The sequence below is a fragment of the Cygnus atratus genome, chromosome 6 (genome assembly GCF_013377495.2).
Source record: "Cygnus atratus isolate AKBS03 ecotype Queensland, Australia chromosome 6, CAtr_DNAZoo_HiC_assembly, whole genome shotgun sequence".
Taxonomy (NCBI): domain Eukaryota; kingdom Metazoa; phylum Chordata; class Aves; order Anseriformes; family Anatidae; genus Cygnus; species Cygnus atratus.
In genome coordinates, this window is record NC_066367.1 from 16236057 (window position 1) to 16258747 (window position 22691).

The 22691-nt window shown below is 42.9% G+C and overlaps 1 protein-coding gene across 1 annotated transcript in view; it reads left to right on the top strand.

Annotated features, from left to right (window-relative positions):
• The window catches only part of TTN (titin), a 239629-nt gene that overhangs the window by 36227 nt on the left and 180711 nt on the right, over positions 1-22691 (top strand). Inside the window, 14 exon segments of the mRNA XM_035572644.1 lie at positions 1190-1246; positions 15564-15842; positions 16929-17492; positions 18117-18398; positions 18502-18780; positions 19160-19438; positions 19534-19812; positions 19936-20223; positions 20353-20631; positions 20732-21013; positions 21125-21403; positions 21514-21792; positions 21923-22201; positions 22319-22606. Of these exon segments, the coding sequence (XP_035428537.1) occupies positions 1190-1246; positions 15564-15842; positions 16929-17492; positions 18117-18398; positions 18502-18780; positions 19160-19438; positions 19534-19812; positions 19936-20223; positions 20353-20631; positions 20732-21013; positions 21125-21403; positions 21514-21792; positions 21923-22201; positions 22319-22606 (3993 nt within the window).

The following is a 22691-nucleotide window of genomic DNA, read 5'->3' on the forward strand; positions in this document are numbered from 1 at the left end:
GAAAGTCATATAGACTCAACAGGGACCTCAACTTAGCCCAGCAGGAAAAGAGCTCTTAAATGTGTGATCAGTCATATTTAATAGCCTTATGACACTAACATGTTAGACATTCTTTTCAGTACTAATTAATGCTTGTTTTTCTTCCCTGCCTAAATATAAGGATGCTTTTTATTCCTGCAAAACATCTGACCTAATCCTTCTCCTAACTTTATTCTTACCTAGCTAAAGAAGCACAAGCCAAAGCAGTAACAAAAATTACCCTTGAATCAGATACTAAAAGCTTTAAATCAGCCAAAGATTGTCAGTTTAAAGCATCTGAAGTTAAACAAGAATCATCCAAGAAAACCTCAAGCTTATTTATATCTACCTCTCAAAGACTACATGAAGCTGAGAAGCAAAGAAGCAGAGTCTACTATCCTGATGTTGTGCCATGGGAAGACATTGCAGAAACTGATGCCAGAGCACCAAAGTTTCTTGAAACTCTGCCTTCAGAAACCATTGTAAAAGAAGGAGATGATGTTTTACTCTTTTGTGTAATGAAGGGTGTGCCTACACCTTGTGTGCTCTGGCTGTGCAATCAGCTAATAGTTGAGGAGTCTGCATTGTGTTCCTTAAAACATGATGGGCCACTGTGCAGTTTAAGATTGTTGAAAGTTGGTCAGAACCACAAGGGTATATACAAGTGCAGAATAGTTAATCCTGCAGGACAAGCCGAGTGCAGCACCCATCTGAGAGTGACAGGTTGGCAACTGCATGCTCCTTCCAAGTATCAATTCCTCTTTCATAACATCATTGCATTACAGTACATTCGTTCCCTGGGAGATGATAAAGAACGAGAAACATCTCATAAGCCTGTGGGTTGCTGAATGTTTTCTTCAGGAATTTAAGGCATGATAAAGGCATGTTACAATAGAAACCTTCCCTCACCCTTCCAAAAAACAGAAGCAAATCTTGTAGAAAAGTATACATTACAAACAAGTTTGAAAGCATTCAATTACTCTGTTCTCAAAGTTTATCAAATATTTGAGTTGTTTGGCATGCATTTATGTGTATTTATGTGTGAATTTCTGTATCTTTGCAAGAAAGAGTGAATGTTTTTACTTCCTAAAATGTTGGCTGGTACATTTAGCAATTTTAGCTCAAAAAAATCTGTTTTTTTGTTTTGTTTTGTTTTGTTTTGTTTTTCTAGCTCCTGAAAAAATTATTCATGAGAAGCTAGAGGAAGAGATTGAAATGGAAGTGAAAGGTACAGTCACTAATAATGTTACACTGAATAAGTAGTTACCAGTATTTAGTAACACTGAAAAGTGTTTATCTGCTTCTGTGTAGTGTCTGATGGGGAAAAACAGACAAATTTTAAAGCATATTGGAACATGTTGCATGTTTGTTTTGATATGCAAAGGATTACCTGCTTTATAAAGTTATTTAAGTTTTAAATTGTTTAAAACTTCAAATTTATAATTTTGCAGCTATATTCTGAACTTTTACTTCATGCTTTGCAGCTATTCACAGAGCTTTTATTTGTTCAATTTCCTTTTGAATGCATGGAATAGTTTACTTCAGAAGGAAGCTATACAATTTTTAATCATATTATTTTTAAGCAAGTTATCAACCTAACCTTAATCAGTTCAATGGACGTTATCAGATGGATGAATTCTACTAGAAAGCATTTGTTGTTTAGGATATGTGAAAGCTATACATTCCCATGATTCTTTGCACTTCATTTACATACATTAATTCATCATTATACATCTCGTACCCTGGCTTGCAGATAGCATATGTGGTTCATGTTGCTTGCTTTTTTTTTTTTTCCCCTGTGCATAACACTGTGAAGTTAGTGGCTGTATTAGTTCGAATAAACGCCTTCTCATTTCATGTTAGCTAATTACTTATGGTTTTTTGTATATCTTTCAAAATATTTTTTCTCAATTGTTTGAACATTTAATCTATAAACAGAAGGGTCAGAAAGGGCGTTTATTCTACTGTCTGCAAGTCAGGTAAGATTTTCTTCTTTGCTACCCAAAGACACACAGCTTTTCCAGGCAGCAAAAACACACACACAGAAGAACGTGTTATTTTGAAATTCATTTTTGCTTGTTCAAGAAGAAATTTCCACAGTCTGAAGAAAGAAAAGACAACGAACGATTTTCGTGTCAATCTTTTAAACAGAGCAAGGCATTGCGTTTATTCGAACAAATATGGTGAGTGAATTACTTTTTTTTCCTGGGTGTGTGATGAAATGTTGCATGCCCATTTTTTAATTCAATATATTGCTATTTATTTTTTTCAATCAGATAGCAGGCAGAGTGGGGCATGCTGTAATCCAATCTCCTTTTCTTGCAGGGCAGCACAGCAAGTTGAACCTCGAGGGACCTGAGGCAGCAGCAGTGCTGGACTGTCCCCAGAACTGCAAACCCACCTTCATGCAGGGCCTCAAGTGTAGGTCTGTTTTGGAGGGGAACCCTGCTGTCTTCCAGTGCAAGCTGGTGGCATGCCCGCCACCCCACATGGCATGGTTTCACAACAACCGGCCAGTCCACCAGGACTGCCGCAAAGTGATTCGCACTGAGAGTGAGGAGCACATGCATAGTGCCAGCCTGGAGGTGCGGGATGTGCGAGAGCATGATGCTGGCAGCTACAGGGTATTTGCCATTAACAGTGAGGGCTCAGCTGAATCCACTGCCTCACTGCTAGTGGCACGTAGTGGTGAGCTTCAGGGCTTGGGTTTCAGGGGGAAAGTGGAGTTGATGCAGGAGAGCTGGGAGTGCCTGCTGCAGCAGCGGCAGCAGGACCGGCTGCGGGTCGTGCTTCGCTGCACTGGTTCACCCTTTGACAAGGGGCAGGAGGCTGAGCAGCTGCTCCAGAACCTCTCCCCAGCCCAGGGCAGGGTACGAACCATCCATTTCCAGAGGTTGCCACTAGTGGGATCTCATTGTCTGAGGCCAGCATGTGGTGGGGAGCAGAGAGACACAGTGATGAATGCTGATGAGCTGTTGGATGAGGAAATCCGCTGGAAGCTGCAGCGGCTGCGGGAGGCAAAGAGGGCAGCACTGAAAAAGAAGCAGGAATCCTTCATGTCTATGCCCCAGGAGGGTCCTGCTGGGAAGCTCAGCCCACCTGAGGCACCTGGCAAGATGGATGGCTCTGAGTCCTTCAAGGTGCAGGTGATGGAAGGGTATGGCAGGCCCAAGGCAGCAGGGAAGCGATGGCAGGCACCAGGTGGGCTCCTGGAGCCCTGCCCACCTCTCTTCGTCCAGGAGGTCAAGCCCCAGGAGGCTGTTGAGGGGCACAGTGTTACCTTCTCCTGCCTCTTCCATGGCCGCCCACAGCCAACAGTCACTTGGTACAACAATGCTGAGCCTGTGGGGCGCATCCGGGGCACCGCAGTTCACACCACAGGGTGCCGCTCTACACTGACCTTCCCATCTCTGCTCCCACAGCATGGTGGCAGAGTCACCTGCGTGATCTTCAACCCACTGGGCACAGTCAGCACCTCAGCTGCACTTCATGTGAGGCGGCAGATGCCAGCCTATGAGGCCATTAAGGAGAGGGAGAAAGAGGAAGAGAAGAAAGAGGAGAAAGAAAAAGAAGAAGAGAAGGAGGAGGAAAAAGAAGAAGAAGAAGAAGGGGAAGAAGAGAAGGAGAAAGAGAAAGAAGGGGAGAAAGAGAATGAGGAGGAGGAAGAAGAGGAAGAGGAGGAAGTCAGCCTGGCCTTTGCAGTGGAGCAGGGATTGCCAAATACCATTCCAGACTCAGACGTACTGTCACTGCCTGTGGAAATCAAAATCACTGCCCCCACTCCAACACCAGAGCAAGACACAGACATGAGGGAGACCACACAGCCCTCTCCAGATCAGGCTGCACCTGCCATAAAGCACAAGTTCAAGTTTTCATTTGATGTGGGAAATGAGCCACCCCAAATTGTGGCAGAAACCCCAGCACGCATCCATTGCTATGAAGGGGAGGCAGTTGTGTTGGAGTGTGCTGTGTCTGGGCAGCCTCCACCTGCTGTGGCCTGGTCCCAGAACAGACAGAGTCTCTCTGCAAGTGAGAGGCTTATGTTTGAGGAGGGTGAGAATGGCATTCATCGCTTACACATCCGAGGGGTCTCTGTCTCAGATGCTGGACTGTATTGTTGTGTGGCCAAGAATGTGGCTGGAACAGCCCAGACTGTCTCTGAGCTGACAGTGCAGCCTAGTGCACACAAGTTGTATAGCAAGGATGGAGGTACTGAGGAACTGCCTGGCATGAACCATACCCCGCAACTCCAAGGCCTCAAAAAACTTGGGAAGGAGGAAGAGGAACAAATCACATGCTCCAAGGAGGAAGAATCCCATCTGTCCTGGCCCTTGCAGTGGTCTCCATCTTCTGGTGAGCAGGTTGAAAAGGATTTCAGGGAAGGTAAGATGGAGGAAACAGTGGTGCTGGATATCATGGAGGTTTGTTCGAGGCAGGAAATGGGTTATACAGAAGAGTGTGTAAGGGATACAGATGATATTTCTAAGATGAGGCAGCATAGGGGAAAAGCAGTCTCTGAGGAACGTGGCTTTGGAATTGATGCCACTGTCCTGCACCCAAGCATGTCCAGGGAAGAGCATGAACTTGTGGCCAAGGACTCAGGTCACTTTTCAGAGGAGCTGGAGGCTGAAGGAGACAAGCTGGCACAACATACAGACAGTCTGTCCTGGGAATTCTTGAAGTCACCATTTATGGAAGTGAAAGGGCAAATGCCTGCCTCTGAGCAGTCTGCTCTGACAAGTGAGTGTGAGGATCCACAGTTTTTCATTCCTGTATCACCACTGGTGCAAGAGGAGAGTGACAGCTACTTGGAGGAGAGTGATGCACCTGCCTGGGAGGCAATGCCTTCTGATGGATCTCCTGTAGATGAGCCAAGTGTGCCCCACCTACAGGACAATATTACAAGCACACCCACAAAAGAGCCATTAGGCTTTTATAACTTCTGTGCAGAAGAGCAGCAGGAGGAAAAGGCTAAGGAGCAAGAGAGATCAGTAGATATTGAACAGAACATTGAGGTTGATGACCATCTTCATAAAGAAGAAATGATTGGTGCTGGGGATGCTGCACACTGGGAAATATACAATGATAGACAAGTGCTGCAGGAAGCAGAGCCTGACACAGGCAACTACTCTTTGGATCTAATTCTTACTCCTCCTGGCATAGCAAAATCAGGTCAGGATTTTACTGAGGAAGTTGAAGTTCACCCAGAAGCTCATTTCAAAGAGCAATTACTGTCATCTGAGACCGATGATATCAGTATCATATATGATTTGAAGAAGTTTGTGGAGCCTTTCCCAGCTAAAGAATCTGTGAACACAAAACAGGCACAACCCCCTGCAGGTTTGGAGAGTGTTCAGCTGGGAGAAACAGGGCCCATCTCTCCTGTGCAGAAACATGAAGTGCTTGTGGAAGAGATTTCTCTAAGTGAGGAGCTGTGTCAGATCTATAGGATGCAGCTGGAGGAGGTCAGTGTCCAGGAAGAAGCGCAGCCAACAGAAATCAGGCAGCCTCATTTGCGAATCCCCAGTGGGAACGTTGGCAGCGTCACACTATCTGCTGAAGAGAGGACTTCTGCTGAAGAAATTCATGAGTCAGAGGCAAATGTCTTTGGGGAGGATTCACTTGAGGGACAAAATCATAGTTTTCTGGTGCAGCCCACAGCAGATTTCCAAAGGACAGTACAGGAAACACATGTGTGGGGGAGTGGGGAGAGGCTGGAGTCAACAGACACTCAGAGTGACAGCTTCATCAGTGACTTGAAAAAAGCTGCACTTGAGAGGAAACCCCAGCCTGGGCATCAAACAGAGGAGGAAGATGTCTCTGGGGTAGAAAAGGTCTTTGAGAAAGTAGTGAGCAGTTCCCCTTGTGAAATAGAAAGCACAAGTTACCCTGAGGGAATGTTCAGAGACATCCATCCAGAACCAAACACAACTAAGGGTTTCTCCTTTGGGCAACTCCAACTTGGTTCGATAATGGATGATTCTGTGGCACAAAAGGAGCAAAGGAAGGACTGTGGGGGCAAGAAGAGGACTCCCACTAAGAAAGCCTTTGAGAACAGCTTGGATGGTGGAGGACTATGGGAAGATGTTTCTGCAGGTCCAGAGCCCAGTGCTGTTCAAGCCTCAGAGTTGGAGCCTGACTTCTCCCTGACCAAGTATTTAAGGTCAGCGGGGATGCAGGAAGCTCCAGATGTCAAAGGCACAGCTCAAAAGAAACAGCGAGAAACCATCACTTCCCTGGAAGTGGAGGAGGTTACCTTCAGCATGGTTTATGACTATTACAACAACCAGCAGGAGCTGGCCCGGCCCTTCTCTCCTGAGTCAGAAATGTCCATAGAGCTAGAGAGTGGGAACGGAGAGGAGTCACCTGATTCAGACCGTTTCTACACACCTCCCTCCTCAGTGGAGATCTTTGAAACTGCTTCATCAGCATCCTACCACACACCACTCAGCACACCTGAGCGCTATTCCACTCCATCTGAGGGCTCAGAGTATGGCACACCACCTGAGCACTACTCTACACCATCTGATGGATCAGAGTACAGCATGCCACCTGAGCACTACTCCACACCATCTGAGGGATCAGAGTACAACACACCACCTGAGTGCTACTCCACACCCTCTGAGGGTTCAAAGTGCAACACACCCTCTGAGCGCTACTTCACACCCTTCGAGGGACCCAGCTCTGCATTAGGGGACAGAACACCACCAGAGCGTTACCGGACACCCACTGGAGAGTATATGGATGCCCTGGCAATGTCTACTCCCTGTGAGGAAAGCTGTCAGACTCCAGACCACTCATGGGCTGAGGTGTTTAGGACCCCCCGTGAAGCCCTGGAGCCATCAGGCAATGAGATGCCACCTGCGTTCCTCAAGGCATTGAGCAGGAGGAGGCTGTACAAGGGCAGCACACTCAGTTTTGTGGCTGAGGTGGTGGGTGTGCCTGATCCAGGGGTGAAGTGGTATCATAATAAATCTCTTCTGGAGATGGATAAGAGAGTGCGGATAGAGAAGGATGGGAACAAGTGCATGCTGGAGATCACTGACATCCAGAAAGACGATGAAGGACAGTATCTGTGCCATGCAGTGAACATTGTGGGGGAAGCTAAAAGCATTGCCCAGGTGGAAGTTTTGTCTGAAGATGGGCGATCACTAGCACTGCCACCCCCTGTGACCCACCAGCATGTTATACACTTTGACCTGGAGCGAAACACATCCTCACGGTCACCTTCACCACAGGAAATCCTTCTGGAAGTGGAGCTGGATGAAAATGAGGTGAAGGAGTTTGAGAAGCAGGTCAAAATCATAACTAGTCCTGAGTTTAGCCCAGATAAGAAGAGCATGGTGGTTTCCCTGGATGTCCTTCCACTTGCCCTGTTGGAGCAAGTTTCAGGCTTGGCCTCAGAGGAGAGTGAGGATGTGAAAATTGATTTCCAAGTGACAGAAATGCCTCCCCGCTTTGCCGTGCCCTTTGCAGATGTGGAAGTTACAGAAAGCTCAGAGGTAGTCTTTGAGTGTGTGGTAACAGGTACTCCTGTCCCAGTAGTGCAGTGGTTTAAAGGTGACACCTGTGTGACACCCACCTCAGGGAAGTATGTTGTGAGTCAGAAAGAGGGACTTCACAGTTTGAAGGTCCTTAATGTAGGTTCTTCTGATGGTGGCTGGTATCACTGCCGGGCGATCAATAGGCTGGGAGAAGCAATGTGTAAAGGCTCCCTTATAGTCAGAGCTCAGCAAGGAGCAAGTGCTAAGTTAAGCAGTGAGGCAGACATGAGCAGTGAACCAGAGAGGCCCCAGAAGTGTGACTTGCTTATGAGTAAGACTGTGTCCCCAGGCAACTGCTCAGAAGTAGAGCTGGAATTTAAACCACACATGGAGAACTCGGAGAGAGCAATACAGCTGCTTGCAGTGACTGAACAAGAGCGAGAGGTGGAAGGGCAGAAATATGTTGATATTAGTTTTGATGTGTTTGGAGAGCCATCCCAAGAAGAACAGATTGAGTTTAAAGCAGAGGACTCAGAGAGCTGCAGCTTTGAGTTCCAGGCCACAGAAACCCCTCCCAAATTTCTGAGGCTCATTTCTGACTACAGTACATTTGTAGGTGCCTCAGCTTGTTTCCAGTGTCTTGTGATTGGTTCCCCTTACCCGAGTGTTCATTGGTACAAGGATGAGATGTTGTTGGAAGGAGACAGGTACTGTGTGCAGGAAGAGCAGGGGGGTTCTCATAGCCTAACTATTGAAAATTTGATGCAAAGTGACAGTGGGAAGTACAAATGTATAGCTACTAACAGGGCAGGAACTGCTGAGACTTGTGCAGTGTTAACGTTATACTAAATGTCCATAACTTATAGTCTCTTCTGAAACACTAAATGTTATATACTGTCGTTCACTACAGGTAAAAATGCAACAATCATTTTAGGGGCATTGTTTTTCGTCTCTTTAGGGGTGAAATTCACTCCACATGGGCATGTTTCTATCTCATTTAAATTTACTTTCACTGTGAAATTTAAGTGAGATTTATGGTGTGCATAAGTTTTATGCACACTTTCTGTACTGAGGTACATTTCAGATTCCTCCCAAGCTCCTTACTCATTCTTGTAAAGATATTTTAATTGACGTTCATATATATAGGAATCATCTGTATAGTGTACATATCCCTGTGTGTCTGTAGGCATGCAATTATTATTTTACATAGGCTAGAAATCACCTAAAAATGCTGAATTTACCTTTTTCTTGTAATCTAACAGTACGGAATACTGACTTAGGCTTACTTTTTAGTTTGGACATAATTCCATGAAAGAACTCCTTAAACTGGTATTTCCCCTTCTCACAATGTTGTGTCAGAAAATGTGAGTCTCTCTGATTCAAATCCTGTGTCTACAGTTTCTGTCATTGCAGAACTCTTACATCCATTGGTCTCACTCTGTTGACTCATGGAATCCTATGATTTATTTTTTTTAATTAAGTCAAAGAAAGTATTCTGTTGCAAAGAAAAGTGATACAATGGAAAGAGAATAGAAGTTTTGCTTTAGTAGAGACTGGACAGGATTTTTACTCTATTACCAAGTAATAAACATAAAAATCTATTTTGTACTGTATCTTTAAAAGTTAAAGAGAAAGGAGAGGGAGCTTAATAAATCAATGATGTAACTGTAAATTCATTAATATAATTTTTTTGTCCCCATATTCCAGTGTCATTCATAGGAAATACATAGTAGTAAAAAATGTAAGAGATTTTTTTATGCAGTATTCTTGTTTCACATTAGAACTAAATCTCTACAAATTCTTTTTTTTCCTTTCCTTTCCTTTTTTTTTTTTTATTAGTAAAAGTTAGGTGTGCTATGTTTCAATATGACCAGAAATAAATAGAATACATTCAATTGTTACCTCTGGCATTTTCTCAGCATAAAAGATTTTTATGTTAATGTTCTCAGTTTGAGTATATATTTTTGTATTTAAAACTAATATTTAGGAGGAGAAATCAGCAGTAGCTGACATAATTAAATCAAAACTAAAGTAATCTGTCTTACATAAGCAATGATAAATTGATTAAGCAAGTATGTTAAAGGTATAAAAGTTATTAATTAATATTTATCAGAAGTTAAATAACTGTAATGCATGTGCCAGTTTTCCAGTTGCCTATATGCCAAAGTGAAACCCTAAACAACCCTTAGCAAAAAATACTTTTACTTTAATTATTTGTTTATGATGTTCATCACATTATTTACAAATTGCTGTCTGTTGCCTTGCAAACCTCTTTAAGGAGAATGGTGATTTTAAGTGTGAGAGAACTATTACTATAGTACAGCCGGCTATGTTTATGCATGTTCTTGTTTCTGAGTTTGACATATCCTCACAATGAGGTCAGTGTGCCTCAAAAACTCAGTCTTTTAAGATAATCTCATCACGTACTCAGGATAGCCATTTTTGTTCAAAAGATTCACTTTGCCCAATTGTGCTGCCCAGTATAAACTCAACTTGTAGGAGAGGCAACTTCTAATGACCCAGTATGTGACTGGAGTGGTTAGGTTAATACCATTGTGTCACTTCAGTTTCTTCCCAGTCATGACCCCATAATCAATATTTAAGTATGTTGTTAATAGGTGGAGATATTTTTAATTTTTTTTAGGTAACATTTGGTAGGAAAGAGAAGTGGGAGTGTCTGACCCAACATTGTGATGGGAGTTAATCGCTTCTTCATCTGTCCTTATCCATTCCGTGTGCAGATGTGTAACACTAACTGATTCATGAGGCAGCAGAGGTCCCTAGGGAAGTTGGCATGAATTGTTCTATGCTATGCATTAGCTGTGACATGAGTCTTTTAGGTACAAAGTCAATGAGGCCAGAAAGCCTTTGGTTAGGCCCTAAGCAATTATGACCTGTGTTTAATGTGCACATAAATTAACTGATTTTTTTAGTAGAAATAGGTCTACTTCAAAGCCTTGTATCCAAACAGGTCCAAGTTCGTAATCATATCTGAAATGTATGGCCAGGCATATTTATCTCTATCTGTGCAGCAGTGTTTGTGTTTTTTTGTAAGTTTAAAAGTCTAATTTTAAGTTTCATACATTGGCCAGGAGCACAATGTTGTGCTTGTGAAGATAGAAAGCCTGACCTAAGATACAACGGTATAAATCTGGAATAATTGTAATTTAAATAAACTTCCTCTGGGGCAATTGGTATAGCTTTAAGCCATGTTTGATCACCTCCCTTCAAAATGTTTTGCTTTCAAAGGAACTAAAAATATCACAATTTTATTGTCAGATTTAATGTCTTCAATTTTACAAGTCATGTATCTTTAAAAAAAAAAAAAAAAAAGGATGAATTATGTTTGCCACCAATGTGTAAATGTTAGCATGTATGGCTAATTTGTGAAATAAATATGTAAAATATTTAAGTCCGTCGCTTCTTGTACTTTATTCATTTCACAGACATAGCTACAATATAAAATAATCTGTATTTTTTGTCATAAATATGACAAACATGAACACAAAAAAGTGCATTAATTTGTACTCCACTCCTGTATATAATGCCTTCTCATGTCTGTTATCGTAAGTTCCCTTCTGCAATTTTTATACTTTCTTATGGGCCCCATTTCAATTGATCATCCTCAAGTTCACTAGCACATTGTATTTCTGAGGAAGCTGCTCTACTGGTTTAATAAGGCTTTTAGTTAATACTAAGGGATAGATGTAATTTTCTTTTTTTTTTTCTAAGTGTCTCTTCTGTGCAGGTGATCACTATGCACTGTGTTATGTCAAGTACACTATGATGTTTGTAGAAAGATTAATAATTGCTAAAACCAATGAGAAGTAATTGGGTATGGCATATTCTGTTCTTCTCCATAGCTGTGAGGACAACAGGATTTGATTTCCAAAGGTTTTATTTGCATTGTGCTTTTCCTGGATAGCTTGTTTTGTTCCTGGAAATCTCAGAATTCACCGATGTTTCTAGTGTCTAGGATCTGCAGAGGACAGACAACATGTTCTTTCCATGATGTCTGTTTCCTCACATTTCAAAATCACCATTAGAACAAAGCGGTTCATCATATAACTGTCCAAGTTCACAAAGGCAAGAAGAAAAACCTTGAAGTGCTCTAATGTATTTTTCTTGGGTATAACAATGGTTTTAATATGCAGGATAGTGCTAGGGAGGAGTTTAAAAGCAGAAAGGAAAATCAATGACATTAAATCAAGAATGTAAACTCATGGTTTTTAGTAATAATGGTGTTGTAACTGCAAGGGTCTACTGGTTAAAAAAAAGGGGGGGGGAATGGGGGGCAGAACAAAGCTGGTAAGGGAGTGGAAATATCTTGTGTTAGACAAAAAATAGAGTTGAAAGTAGTGAAGTAACTGCACCAGAAGGAAGTCTGGTGTGCTGTAAAGTTTGTCATATTTTTCCAAAACTAAATCTAACAATCTGGTTTTTCTTGGTGTTTTAAATTAAACCAGAGCCTTAGCACTGTTCTCCTGTACTTGTTTGTATGACTGCACATATAAGTATCTACGGCACATACCACTTTAATTATATTTTTGAAATGCATCAATGTTGTGCAACTGTTACTTGAAGCATAAATGAATACCACAAGAGGTTATGACTAACCCATACTGTGATGTTAGGTTTAAAGAGATGCCCATGTTGATCAAGATAACAAGTTCATAAGTAACCTAACAGCACACTGTGTGTGGTTATTTATGGTAAGTGTGTATTTAACAGAAGGAGGACCTTCTGTTCACGTTCATTGTTACCTGCTGCACAGGAGATTGTTACCTGCTGTGGAGAAAACCTCCACATATACAAAAATAGTTGCACTAACAGAGTTGTATATTACTCTTTGCTGTTTATTGCTGCCTTCAAGTGGTCACTTCAACATTCTAGTAAAACTAAACAATTTTTTTTTTCCCGTACAGACTTCTCTAGTTCTCTTACTGTGTCTTCTGAGGAGGGAAGAAGTGAAGGCTACAGCAGCAGCCTTCAGTTGCCTGATAGAGAAAAAACACTTGAATTTGAGCCTGAAAAAACAGTTTATTCCAGCCAAACAAAGATGAAAATGGAGGAGGGGGGCAGTGCACCTGTTTTCCTCACACAGGTCTCAGATGTTGAAGTCTGGCAGGGAGATGTAGCTAGGCTTTCTGTTACTGTTACTGGAAGTCCCACACCCAAAATCTTGTGGTTTTTCAGTGGTGTCAGGTTAACTCCATCCGCAGACTGTAAGTTAGTGTTTGCTGGAAATGACCACAGTCTCATCCTCCCATATGTGGGCATGCAGGATGAGGGCAAGTACACGTGCATGGCCAGCAATGTACATGGTGAGGCTGCATGCAGTGCCCACCTCCATGTGAGGCAGCGGGTACCTGGGGCTCCTTGTTTTGCCAGGGCACCAGACAGTGTGCAGTGTGCACCAGGCTTCACCGCTGTCTTTGAGTACACCGTGGCTGGGGAGCCATGCCCTGATGTGGAATGGTTCAAGGGGACCGAGCGGCTTTTCTCTGATGCACGTCGTTCTGTGTCTCACCACCCTGATGGCTCGGGCTCCCTGACGGTGTGGGAGTGCATGGAGGAGGACACTGGTCTGTACACATGCAGGGCAGTGAGCACCTTGGGTGAGGCTGCATGCTCCATTGAGCTCCTTGTGCTGCCTGAGGAACATGCTGTGTGTAGGCAGAGCCCAGCCTTGCAGCACTCTGCAGTGGCAGAGGACCAAAGCCCCCTCTCCTATGAGGAGGCCAGCGAGCTTCCCACTGTGAAAGAAGCACTCAGTCTTGAGGCCATGAGGGAGCCCGGGGCTTTCTTCCAGCTCCAAGTAAGCCAGGTGGAGCACATGCTGCCCAAGGAGGGCATCTTGCCTAACCTGCCACTAGCCTGCCTCGCTGTGCAGAGTGTTGAAGAGATGCTGGCCCAGGCAGCCACAACACAAGAGAACAACAGACTTCTGGCGGAGTCCCTGCAAAACCTTCCTACTGACTCCCAAGGTGCAGTGCCTGGAGCAGCAATTGAAACACAACTGCCAGGCTGCCTTGGGACTGTGGCTGCACAGATGCTCTTGCCCAAAGAGCAAGTCATCCCTGAGGAGGAGGAGCAGATGGCTGTCCTGGAGACAGAAGTTTCCCAAGCCTTTCTGCAGGTGTCAAGCACCACTGAGAGTTGTGCCATAGATGGTGACCACTTAAAAGTCCTAGAGGGCTTCCAGGCAATGAAAGGTGAGCTAAAGGCTGAACCCGGATTTCCCTCTGAATTGGCCTGCACTGGGAGTCAAGCTGTTGCCTTGGAGAACATTTCTGCCCTGGAAACAGCAGAGGAAGATTTTGCTGCAAGAATTTGTGAGGGACAGGCTATAAGATTTCCCTTACTGCTAGAAGAAAAACAGCCATTGGAGGAAGAACATGTTGTCGATCTTGCCAGCCCACTTAGGCAGTGTCCAAGGGTAGAGAGACAACCATGTGAAACAATGTACACTCACCAGCTCCAGGCAAGCCAAGTCCTTACCAAAGAGAGCCAGCTCACTGATCAAGTTCCCAAGAGCTGCAACCTCGACATAAAGTCCCAAATTAGAGATGCACTAAAAGCTGCAGTTGTAAGTGAGCAAAATGTCTTGTTTACAGAATGGTTGGCTGATAAAGAAAGCATTGAAGTACAGACAATAAAAATCACCAAGGAACATAAACACACCTTGTGCACCTATGTTGTGACCACAGGAGGACTCACTCCCGTAGAAGTCCCGATCTCCCTGGCAGAAGTCAGCATTCAGACAGCAGACCAGAAAAAAGTCTTGAAGGAGGCTTTCTATTCTCTTATTTATGAAGAAAAACATCTCTTAACAGATGAAAAATCCAAAGCATTGCCAGTCCATCCCCATTCACTTAACTCAGGAAAATCCTGTGATGAAACCTCTGAGTTGGAGCCCCAGCAGGCTGAGAGAACTATGGAGGCAGAAATACCCCTGGAGCAACCTTTGCATGCAAAAGTAATCAATACTGTGACTCAACACGGTCAAATCAAGGATGTAGGGGCAGCTGCAGCCGCTGCTGACGTAGCCTATGCAGGTGTTCCTGTTGAGAAACCCACAGAAATACTGAAAAGGAAGGAGAAAAGGGAAGAAATACGTGAGCAAGAGGGCAGAGGGGGTCTGGAAAATAAAGGTGGGAGTCTAGAGGATGAGCTGGGCAAAGAGAATTACCCTATTATATGCAGCAAACTGGTCGACACTACTGTGGAAGAAGGGGAGAGTGTCAATCTAGTGTCTGTCATAACAAATGTCAGAGAGGTGAATTGGTACTTTGAGGGTAAACTGGTGTCTTCAGGCAACAAATTCAAGTGTTTGCAGGATCAAGACACATACACACTAGTAATCAGCCAAGTGTGTGGGGACATCCACCAAGGAGAATACACATGTGAGGCACTGAATCAAGGTGGAAAAAGAGCAACAACAGCAAAAGTCACAGTTGTTAAAAGAGGTTGGATAATGGGGATAAAATTCTGCCTTTCTAATACACTGTTGTACTAATGAAACTGCCCTACTCTGTCTATCTGGACACAGATACAATACTAATATAATCACAACACTAATGACAGGATCCCCTTTCTCTCTGGATTTATGGTCTCCTTTTACCACATTGCAGTCTCTTACTCCTGCATCACACAAGCAAGATCAGGACAAGTTATACTGCAGTCCTGACTGCTTCATCCCATGATGAAGTTCAGCTATACTTGCCACTTTTCTCACTGCTGCATCCAATCTTCAGAGTCATTGCACTGTTTCAGCACAATTTCTTAACCCCACCACCATTTCTCACAGCTCTAAGATAGTGTGTATATGTTAATATTGCAATATTACCACATTGCTATTAAACAGTTTTCCAGTTTCACCACTGTGTTTTCTGATGTCATTATGCACCATGACACTGTCTGTTCACAGTTTTTTTCCTTTACAATCACTTAATGTGATTGCAAATAAATAATCTGTTTTGTTTCAGTTAGTCACTTCACTGTTACTTTCTAGAATGCCAGTATGCATGGCTCTGAATTACTCTCTGCTTCTGATTTCAGTTGCACCAATCCTGAGAAGAAGGCTTGAATCTCTGGAGGTGGCCGTAAACCACGTGGCCAAGTTTACCTGTGAGGTAGAGACTGCTCCCAATGTCAGATTCCAGTGGTACAAAGCTGGCCGAGAGATATATGATGGGGACAAATATTCCATTCACACCTCCAACTACATTTCTACACTGGAGATTCCGAGGCCTCAGGTTGTTGACTATGGAGAGTATAGCTGTAAGGCCTCCAACCAGCATGGCAGTGTAAGCTCTACAGCCCTTTTAACAGTAACTGGTAAGTACAAAGTCAAAAGCACTTCTTGAAAAAATGTCTTGGTATGTTGTAATGCTTTCTGTGGGGTACCTACAAACATTTGTGGTAGTGCTATTGATTGTCATTGTTATACATAATCCATACCTAATTTTGATGAGTACAAGCACAGAGAAGGAATAACTTTTGAAAATGCTGCTTTTAGGTGTTTTTTTTTGTACCTAGTATGAAAAGTTTCAGGAGGGAAGAAAAATGGGAAAAGAGACAGGGAAGAACTATGTTGTCTACAGAATGGGATTGCTTTGTGAAAACATTCTTGAAGAGAGTTTATTGTACTTCCAGACAACAAGCAAATGTGCAGTTTTAAATCTGATTTATTTGGTGTAGTAATCACTGGGCAATTACCCTACAATCTTACATTTATTCTTCAGCTATACTTGTGAGGCAGGCTGTGTGGCGATGCTTACCTAAACATCTGTGTGCCAGAGGAAACTCTGTGTGATGGGGGAACAGATCATCTTAAACAAACAAAAGACAGTTCAAAAGTATTTCATTTTACAAAACTTTTTTTTTTTTTTGTCTATTGATAACTATGCAATTATCTTCCTTTTTTTCTTCCTTTTTTTTTTTCTTTTAAATATCTTGTGGACCTTTGTGGGTGCATTTTTTTTTATTATTCCTATTTTTCTTTCTGTGGGAAGAATCTTTATGTAGTCTTTGCTAAATGCCAGATGCTAGAGACTAAAGAAGGATACTCAAACTGTGCAACATATGCAAACTTGTCTATCTTAAGGGAATCATGCACAAACATATCACTCTTGGGAAAGGAAATTCTGTCTTTTGCTTTATTTTCCTTTGGTTTGTACATTGTTCCAGAGTCAAAATGCCTTCAAGCTCTAGAGCAATATACAGACCCAAGAAGTACAAAACAAAAAGCCAAAATTCATAATCTTTAACATCTCTTTTCTCCTTCACTGCTCTGGCCTCTTTTGCTTAAGAGTGTCTAAAAACAAACTGCCCCCTCCTACTCTCTGTCCTTGGGAAACTTGGAGAAACAGCATAAGCTCTATTCTCCACCTCCAGATAACAATGAACCCCTTTATTTTGCAGAAGCACTTCCACCAACATTTCTTACCAGACCCGAATCTATCACCACTTTTGTGGGCAAAAGCGCCAAGTTCCTGTGTACTGTTTCGGGCACTCCAGTCATTGACGTCGCCTGGCAGAAAGATGGCACGACCATTTCACCTTCGGACCACCACAAGATCTCCAAAGTGGAAAATAAGCATGTCTTAGAAATTTCCCTTCTCACCACCAGTGACAGAGGGGTTTATACTTGCAAAGCTTCCAACAAGTTTGGGGCTGACATTTGCCAGGCTGAAATGGTCATTATAGACAAGCCCCACTTTATTAAAGTTTTGCAGTCAGTGCAGTCAGCAGTCAATAAAAAAATACATCTTGAATGCCAGGTAGATGAAGACAGGAAAGTAACAGTAGGATGGACAAAAGATGGAAACAAAATCCCTCCAGGCAAAGATTATAAGATTTACTTTGAAGACAAAATAGCCTCGCTTGAGATTCCTCTGGCTAAACTCAAGGATTCGGGCCATTACGTATGCACTGTCTCAAATGAGGCAGGAAGCAGCTCCTCTTCTGCCAGTGTCACAGTCCGAGGTAAGATTGTCCTAGGTACTGTTTACCTTTGCTCTTCTTCGGTTTCTGCTTTTTTGTTTTGCAGGTGAAGTCTTCTCTGGGGTGAAATCACACTGTGAAGTCTTCTGAAATCTTTCTTGCTCCATTCACCTCTTGCTTTTTACCCAACTGTCTTCCAAAGCACTGTGTATTGCTTCAATATTTCTTTTGTTAGCCACATCCAAGAGTCACTCCTGCATGTAGGGGAGAGATGGTGGGAGAGGGCAAGAGAGACCACAAGAACTGCAGCTCAGCAAATATTATGCTGATCTCTTCTAAAGTCATGTATTGTTCTTTCACTAGGAACCAATGTCTTTAAGGCTTTGTATTTCAGACTGCTTTACTTTCCCTCTTCTTTTTCCCCTTTTCCATTTTCTTCTTCTCTACTCGCTCTCCTGTCTTCCCTTCCCTTCCCTTCCCTTCCCTTCCCTTCCCTTCCCTTCCCTTCCCTTCCCTTCCCTTCCCTTCCCTTCCCTTCCCTTCCCTTCCCTTCCCTTCCCTTCCCTTCCCTTCCCTTCCCTTCCCTTCCCTTCCCTTCCCTTCCCTTCCCTTCCCTTCCCTTCCCTTCCCTTTTTTGCTTTTCTTCTGTTTTCTTCCCATTTTTAGAACCACCATCTTTTGTGAAGAAGGTCGATCCGTCTTACTTACTGACCCCAGGTGACTCTGCACGCCTTCAATGCAAAGTCAAAGGGTCTCCTGAAATCCAAGTTACTTGGTTCAAGGACAATAAGGAAATCCGTGAAACCAACACACACAAGGTGTCTTTTATCAATTCTGTGGCTGTGTTAGATATTTTGGAGATGAAAGTTGATGACAGTGGAAGCTACTCATGTGAAGCTGTAAATGAGGTTGGAAGTGACAGCTGCACCACAGAAGTAGTTGTCAAAGGTCTGTTCTTCCTGCTACTTACTGCCAGTCACACACTTGAGGAAAAAGCTTCTTTTTTTTTTTTTTTTCCTGGGCAATTAATTCTTTCTTGCTGCTTTTATAGAGCCTCCATCTTTCATCCGAACACTCGAACCAGCAGAGGTAGTGAAGGGAACAAACGCCGTTCTTCAGTGTGAGGTTGCTGGCACTGGACCATTTGAGATTAGTTGGTACAAAGACAAGAAACAGATTCGCAGTAGTAAAAAATACAGGCTGACCTCTCAGAAAGCTGTTATTTCCCTGGAGGTGTCATCATTTAATAGTGCGGATGTTGGTGAATATGAGTGTGTGATAGCTAACGAAGTTGGAAAGTGCATTTGCAGTGCAACATACATCTTGAAAGGTCAGTGGGAGAGAGAACACTCCACTTACTGCAGGGAACCTCTTATTTCTTATAATGTATTTTCTCTGAATTTCTGCGTAGCTAGGGTGGTTGGGGATGGAGGGTATCTTCTTCTTAAAAAAATTGTATATATCTTAACTCTTACCTGGCATCAAACCCATTAATTTGAAGAACATTGGGCTTAAAGGAGTATTACTCTTATGCTTAAAAGCATTACTCTTTAAGCTGGATAATGCAGCTCTTCCCTTTTCCTGCTCTTTAGCTGAATTGTGCCATGTACTGTGTACATTGTCTCATAAAACTATCTTTGAGCATTAGATTTCATGAAAAGGTGTCATAGCAGATGCATATTTCTTTATGTCTCTTTTCTTTGAACTAGAACCACCATCTTTCGTTAAAAAAATCGAAAATGTGACAGCTCTGGCTGGAGACAATATTACGTTACAAGCTGTGGTGAAAGGGTCAGAACCTATTTCTGTGATGTGGATGAAAGGCAAAGACATTATTCAAGATGATAACAAAGTGAGAGTGACATTTGAACACGGGCTAGCAACACTGCAAATTACTGGTGTCCAGCTGAGCTCTGGTGGTAAATACACCTGTGTAGCTGAGAACGATGCAGGAAGTCAGTCTTGCTTTGGTGAACTAGCAGTTAAAGGTCAGTGGAGGAGTGCTGCGACTTCTGCATTGTCTCCCACCTAAGAAGAGCAATTTACTTTTGTTCTTAACACTGATTGTTTAATTCTGTTGTAGAACCTGCCAAAATCATTGAAAAATCCGAAGTGATTCAGGTGACAGCAGGGGATCCAGCCATTTTGGAGTACACTGTCACAGGCACTCCAGAGTTGAAAACCAAATGGTTCAAAGATGGAAGGCCACTACCTGCCAGCAAAAAATACAGGATCAGCTTTAAAAATAACATTGCCCAGCTCAAGTTTTATGCCACTGAAATGCAGGACAGTGGAGAGTACACCTTTGAGATATCAAATGATGTGGGGACCAGCTCTTTTACTACCAGCTTTACGGTGCTAGGTCGGTACTGACCCTTGGCAAAGAGGCCTGTTATTCTGCTCTGAGCCCAGCAGAGCCAGAAGCAGAACTGTATTCTCTTTTGCTCATGTGTTGGTTTATTTATTTTTTTTTCATACCCAACAGATCGCACTCTCCCTCCCTTCTTTACCAAACCACTGAAGAATATTGACAGCATCATTAACACCTCATGCCATCTAGACTGCAAAATTTCTGGCTCTCTTCCAATGACCGTCTCTTGGTTTAAGCAGGACACTGAAATCACTTCAAGTGCCAAGTACACAATACACTTTGCAGAAGGCTCTGCATCTTTGGAAATAAAACACCTAGATGCAAGTGATGCTGGAGTTTACATTTGCAGAGCCACAAACTCTGCTGGTAGCAAGGACAGCAGTAGTACTTTGTTTATAAAAGGTTTGGCAGTTTCAAAATTCTTGCTTTTTTTTTTTTTATTTATTATTTTCTTGTGATAATACTTTTCTTCCCCACAGTGCAAGCTGTGTGTCTTATTCTTGGCAATTGTTTCCTTTCAATGCAATCTAGAACCACCCAGCTTCATTGTAGAACCGGAGTCTCAAGATGTGCTGCCAGCATCAACTGTACGTTTCAAGGGCACATTTAAAGGCACAACACCACTGACAGTGAAATGGTTTAAAGGTGATACTGAGCTGGTGACAGGAGGAGCCTGCTATATTATGACAGAGGCACTAGCAAGTTACTTGGAGCTTTATGCAGTCAAACCAAATGACTCGGGAAAATATATCTGCAAAGTCTCCAATGTAGCTGGTTCAGTAACATGCAGTGCAAACTTGTTTGTAAAAGGTTTGCATTCTTACTCTCTTTTTAACTTTCAGCTACTGGATTGACCCAGTGGCACTTTTTGCTGCCTTGTTGATACTGAAAGCTTTTCTTAAATCCACAGAACCTGCTGCCTTCAAGGAGAAGCTAGAGCCAACTCACCTGGTCAAGAAAGGTGGATATGCTGAGCTGACCTGTAAAGTCACTGGCACTCCTGAGATTAAAATCACGTGGTTCAAGGATGACAGGAAACTGAAAGAGAGTGACAAACACAGGATGTCTTTTACAAAATCTTTGGCAATACTTCATCTTTCAGAAGTTGAGACTGAAGACAGTGGCGAATATATTTGTGAGGCCAAAAATGATGCTGGGAAAGATATTTGCAGTAGTGTTGTTACGATCAAAGGTGTGTGTGACATCCAACCACTCAACCAGTTTTTCTCTTTAAACTCAGTGCAACTTTCCAGGCTTCCAAAGTGTGATTAATGCAAACTACACTCTCTCTTTTGCACTGTAGAGTCACCTTATTTTAGCAAGGAGTTTCAATCCATGGAAGTCTTGAAGGATTCTGATGTGGTTTTGGAGTGTGAGGTGCTTGGCACACCTCCCTTTGAAGTGTTTTGGGTGAAGGATGATAAGCCTGTGCGGAGCAGTAAGAAGCACAGAATAAGCACTGAGAAATCTTTGATTAGCCTCCATGTCTTCAGGTTTGATGCTTCTGATGTTGGAGAGTATCAGTGTAGAGTAACAAATGATGTTGGAAGCTGCCTCTGCAGTTCGGAGGTCACACTGAAAGGTTAGTGCAAGGTGGAGAATGCCACTAGCATGATCTTATGCTGGTGTGGGTTTCATGCCACATGGTCATGTACCAAACCTGTACTTACTTAGCCACTTTCTTCCTGCTAGAACCCCCACAGTTTTTGAAGAGGATAGAAAACATTAGCTCCCTTCGAGGGGGCACAGTCGTGTTTCAGGCTGCTGTTAAAGGCTCTTTACCCATCACTGTATCCTGGCTGAAAGACAATGATGAAGTGATTGAAGACAATAATATCAAAATGACCTTTGTGAACAACATTGCCACTCTTCTGGTGAGGTCTATTGAACTGAAACATGATGGAAAATATTTCTGTCAAGCTAAAAATGAGGCAGGAATTCAGAGGTGCTCTGCTCTGCTGACTGTCAAAGGTTGGTCCTACACTGAGTGCTGGCAGTGATCTCAGACAGTTCTCTTGGTTTTTTTTTGGTTGGTTGGTTTGGTTTGGTTTGGTTTTACAGATGCCCCTAACTCTCTTCTCTGTATCTCTGTTTAAAACAGAGCCTGCTACAATCACGGACAAGGCTGTGTCCATAGATGTGACTGAGGGAGACCCAGCAACCTTGCAATGTAAATTTTCGGGAACAAAAGACATTACAGCCAAATGGTTCAAAGATGGCAAGGAACTGACTTTAGGCCCAAAATATAAGATCAGTGTTACAGATACCGTCTCAGTCCTAAAGGTGCTCCATGCGGAAAAGAAAGATAGTGGGGAGTACGTATTTGAGGTTCACAATGATGTTGGGAGCAGTAGATGTTCTGCCAGCATCAATGTCCTAGGTGTGTATGAGCTGTCTTTTAGTATTTGTTTTTACTTACAATCTCTTCTCCTGACTTTGCGTCTACTACAATCATGGTTGAATTCCATATTTTGTCTTTTTACTCTGTCTTGGATAGATCTCATTATACCGCCCAAGTTCACCAAAAAGCTCAAGAAAATGGACAGCATTAAGGGGTCTTTTGTTCACCTGGAATGCATAGTGTCTGGTTCACATCCTATAAGTATCCAGTGGTACAAGGATGGCCAAGAAATAACAACAAGTGAAAAGCACAAATACTCTTTCCATGATAACACCGCCTTTCTGGAAATCAATAAACTGGAAGGCACAGACAGTGGCTCTTACACCTGCGAAGCAACAAATAAGGCAGGAAGCAACCAATGCAGTGGGTTCTTAACAGTCAAAGGTTTGAAATTCTTCTTCTTCTCTTGTGTTAGGTCGCTTATTCATAATTTGGGAATTCACCTATCCTTGAGTAATCCTCTTTCTTC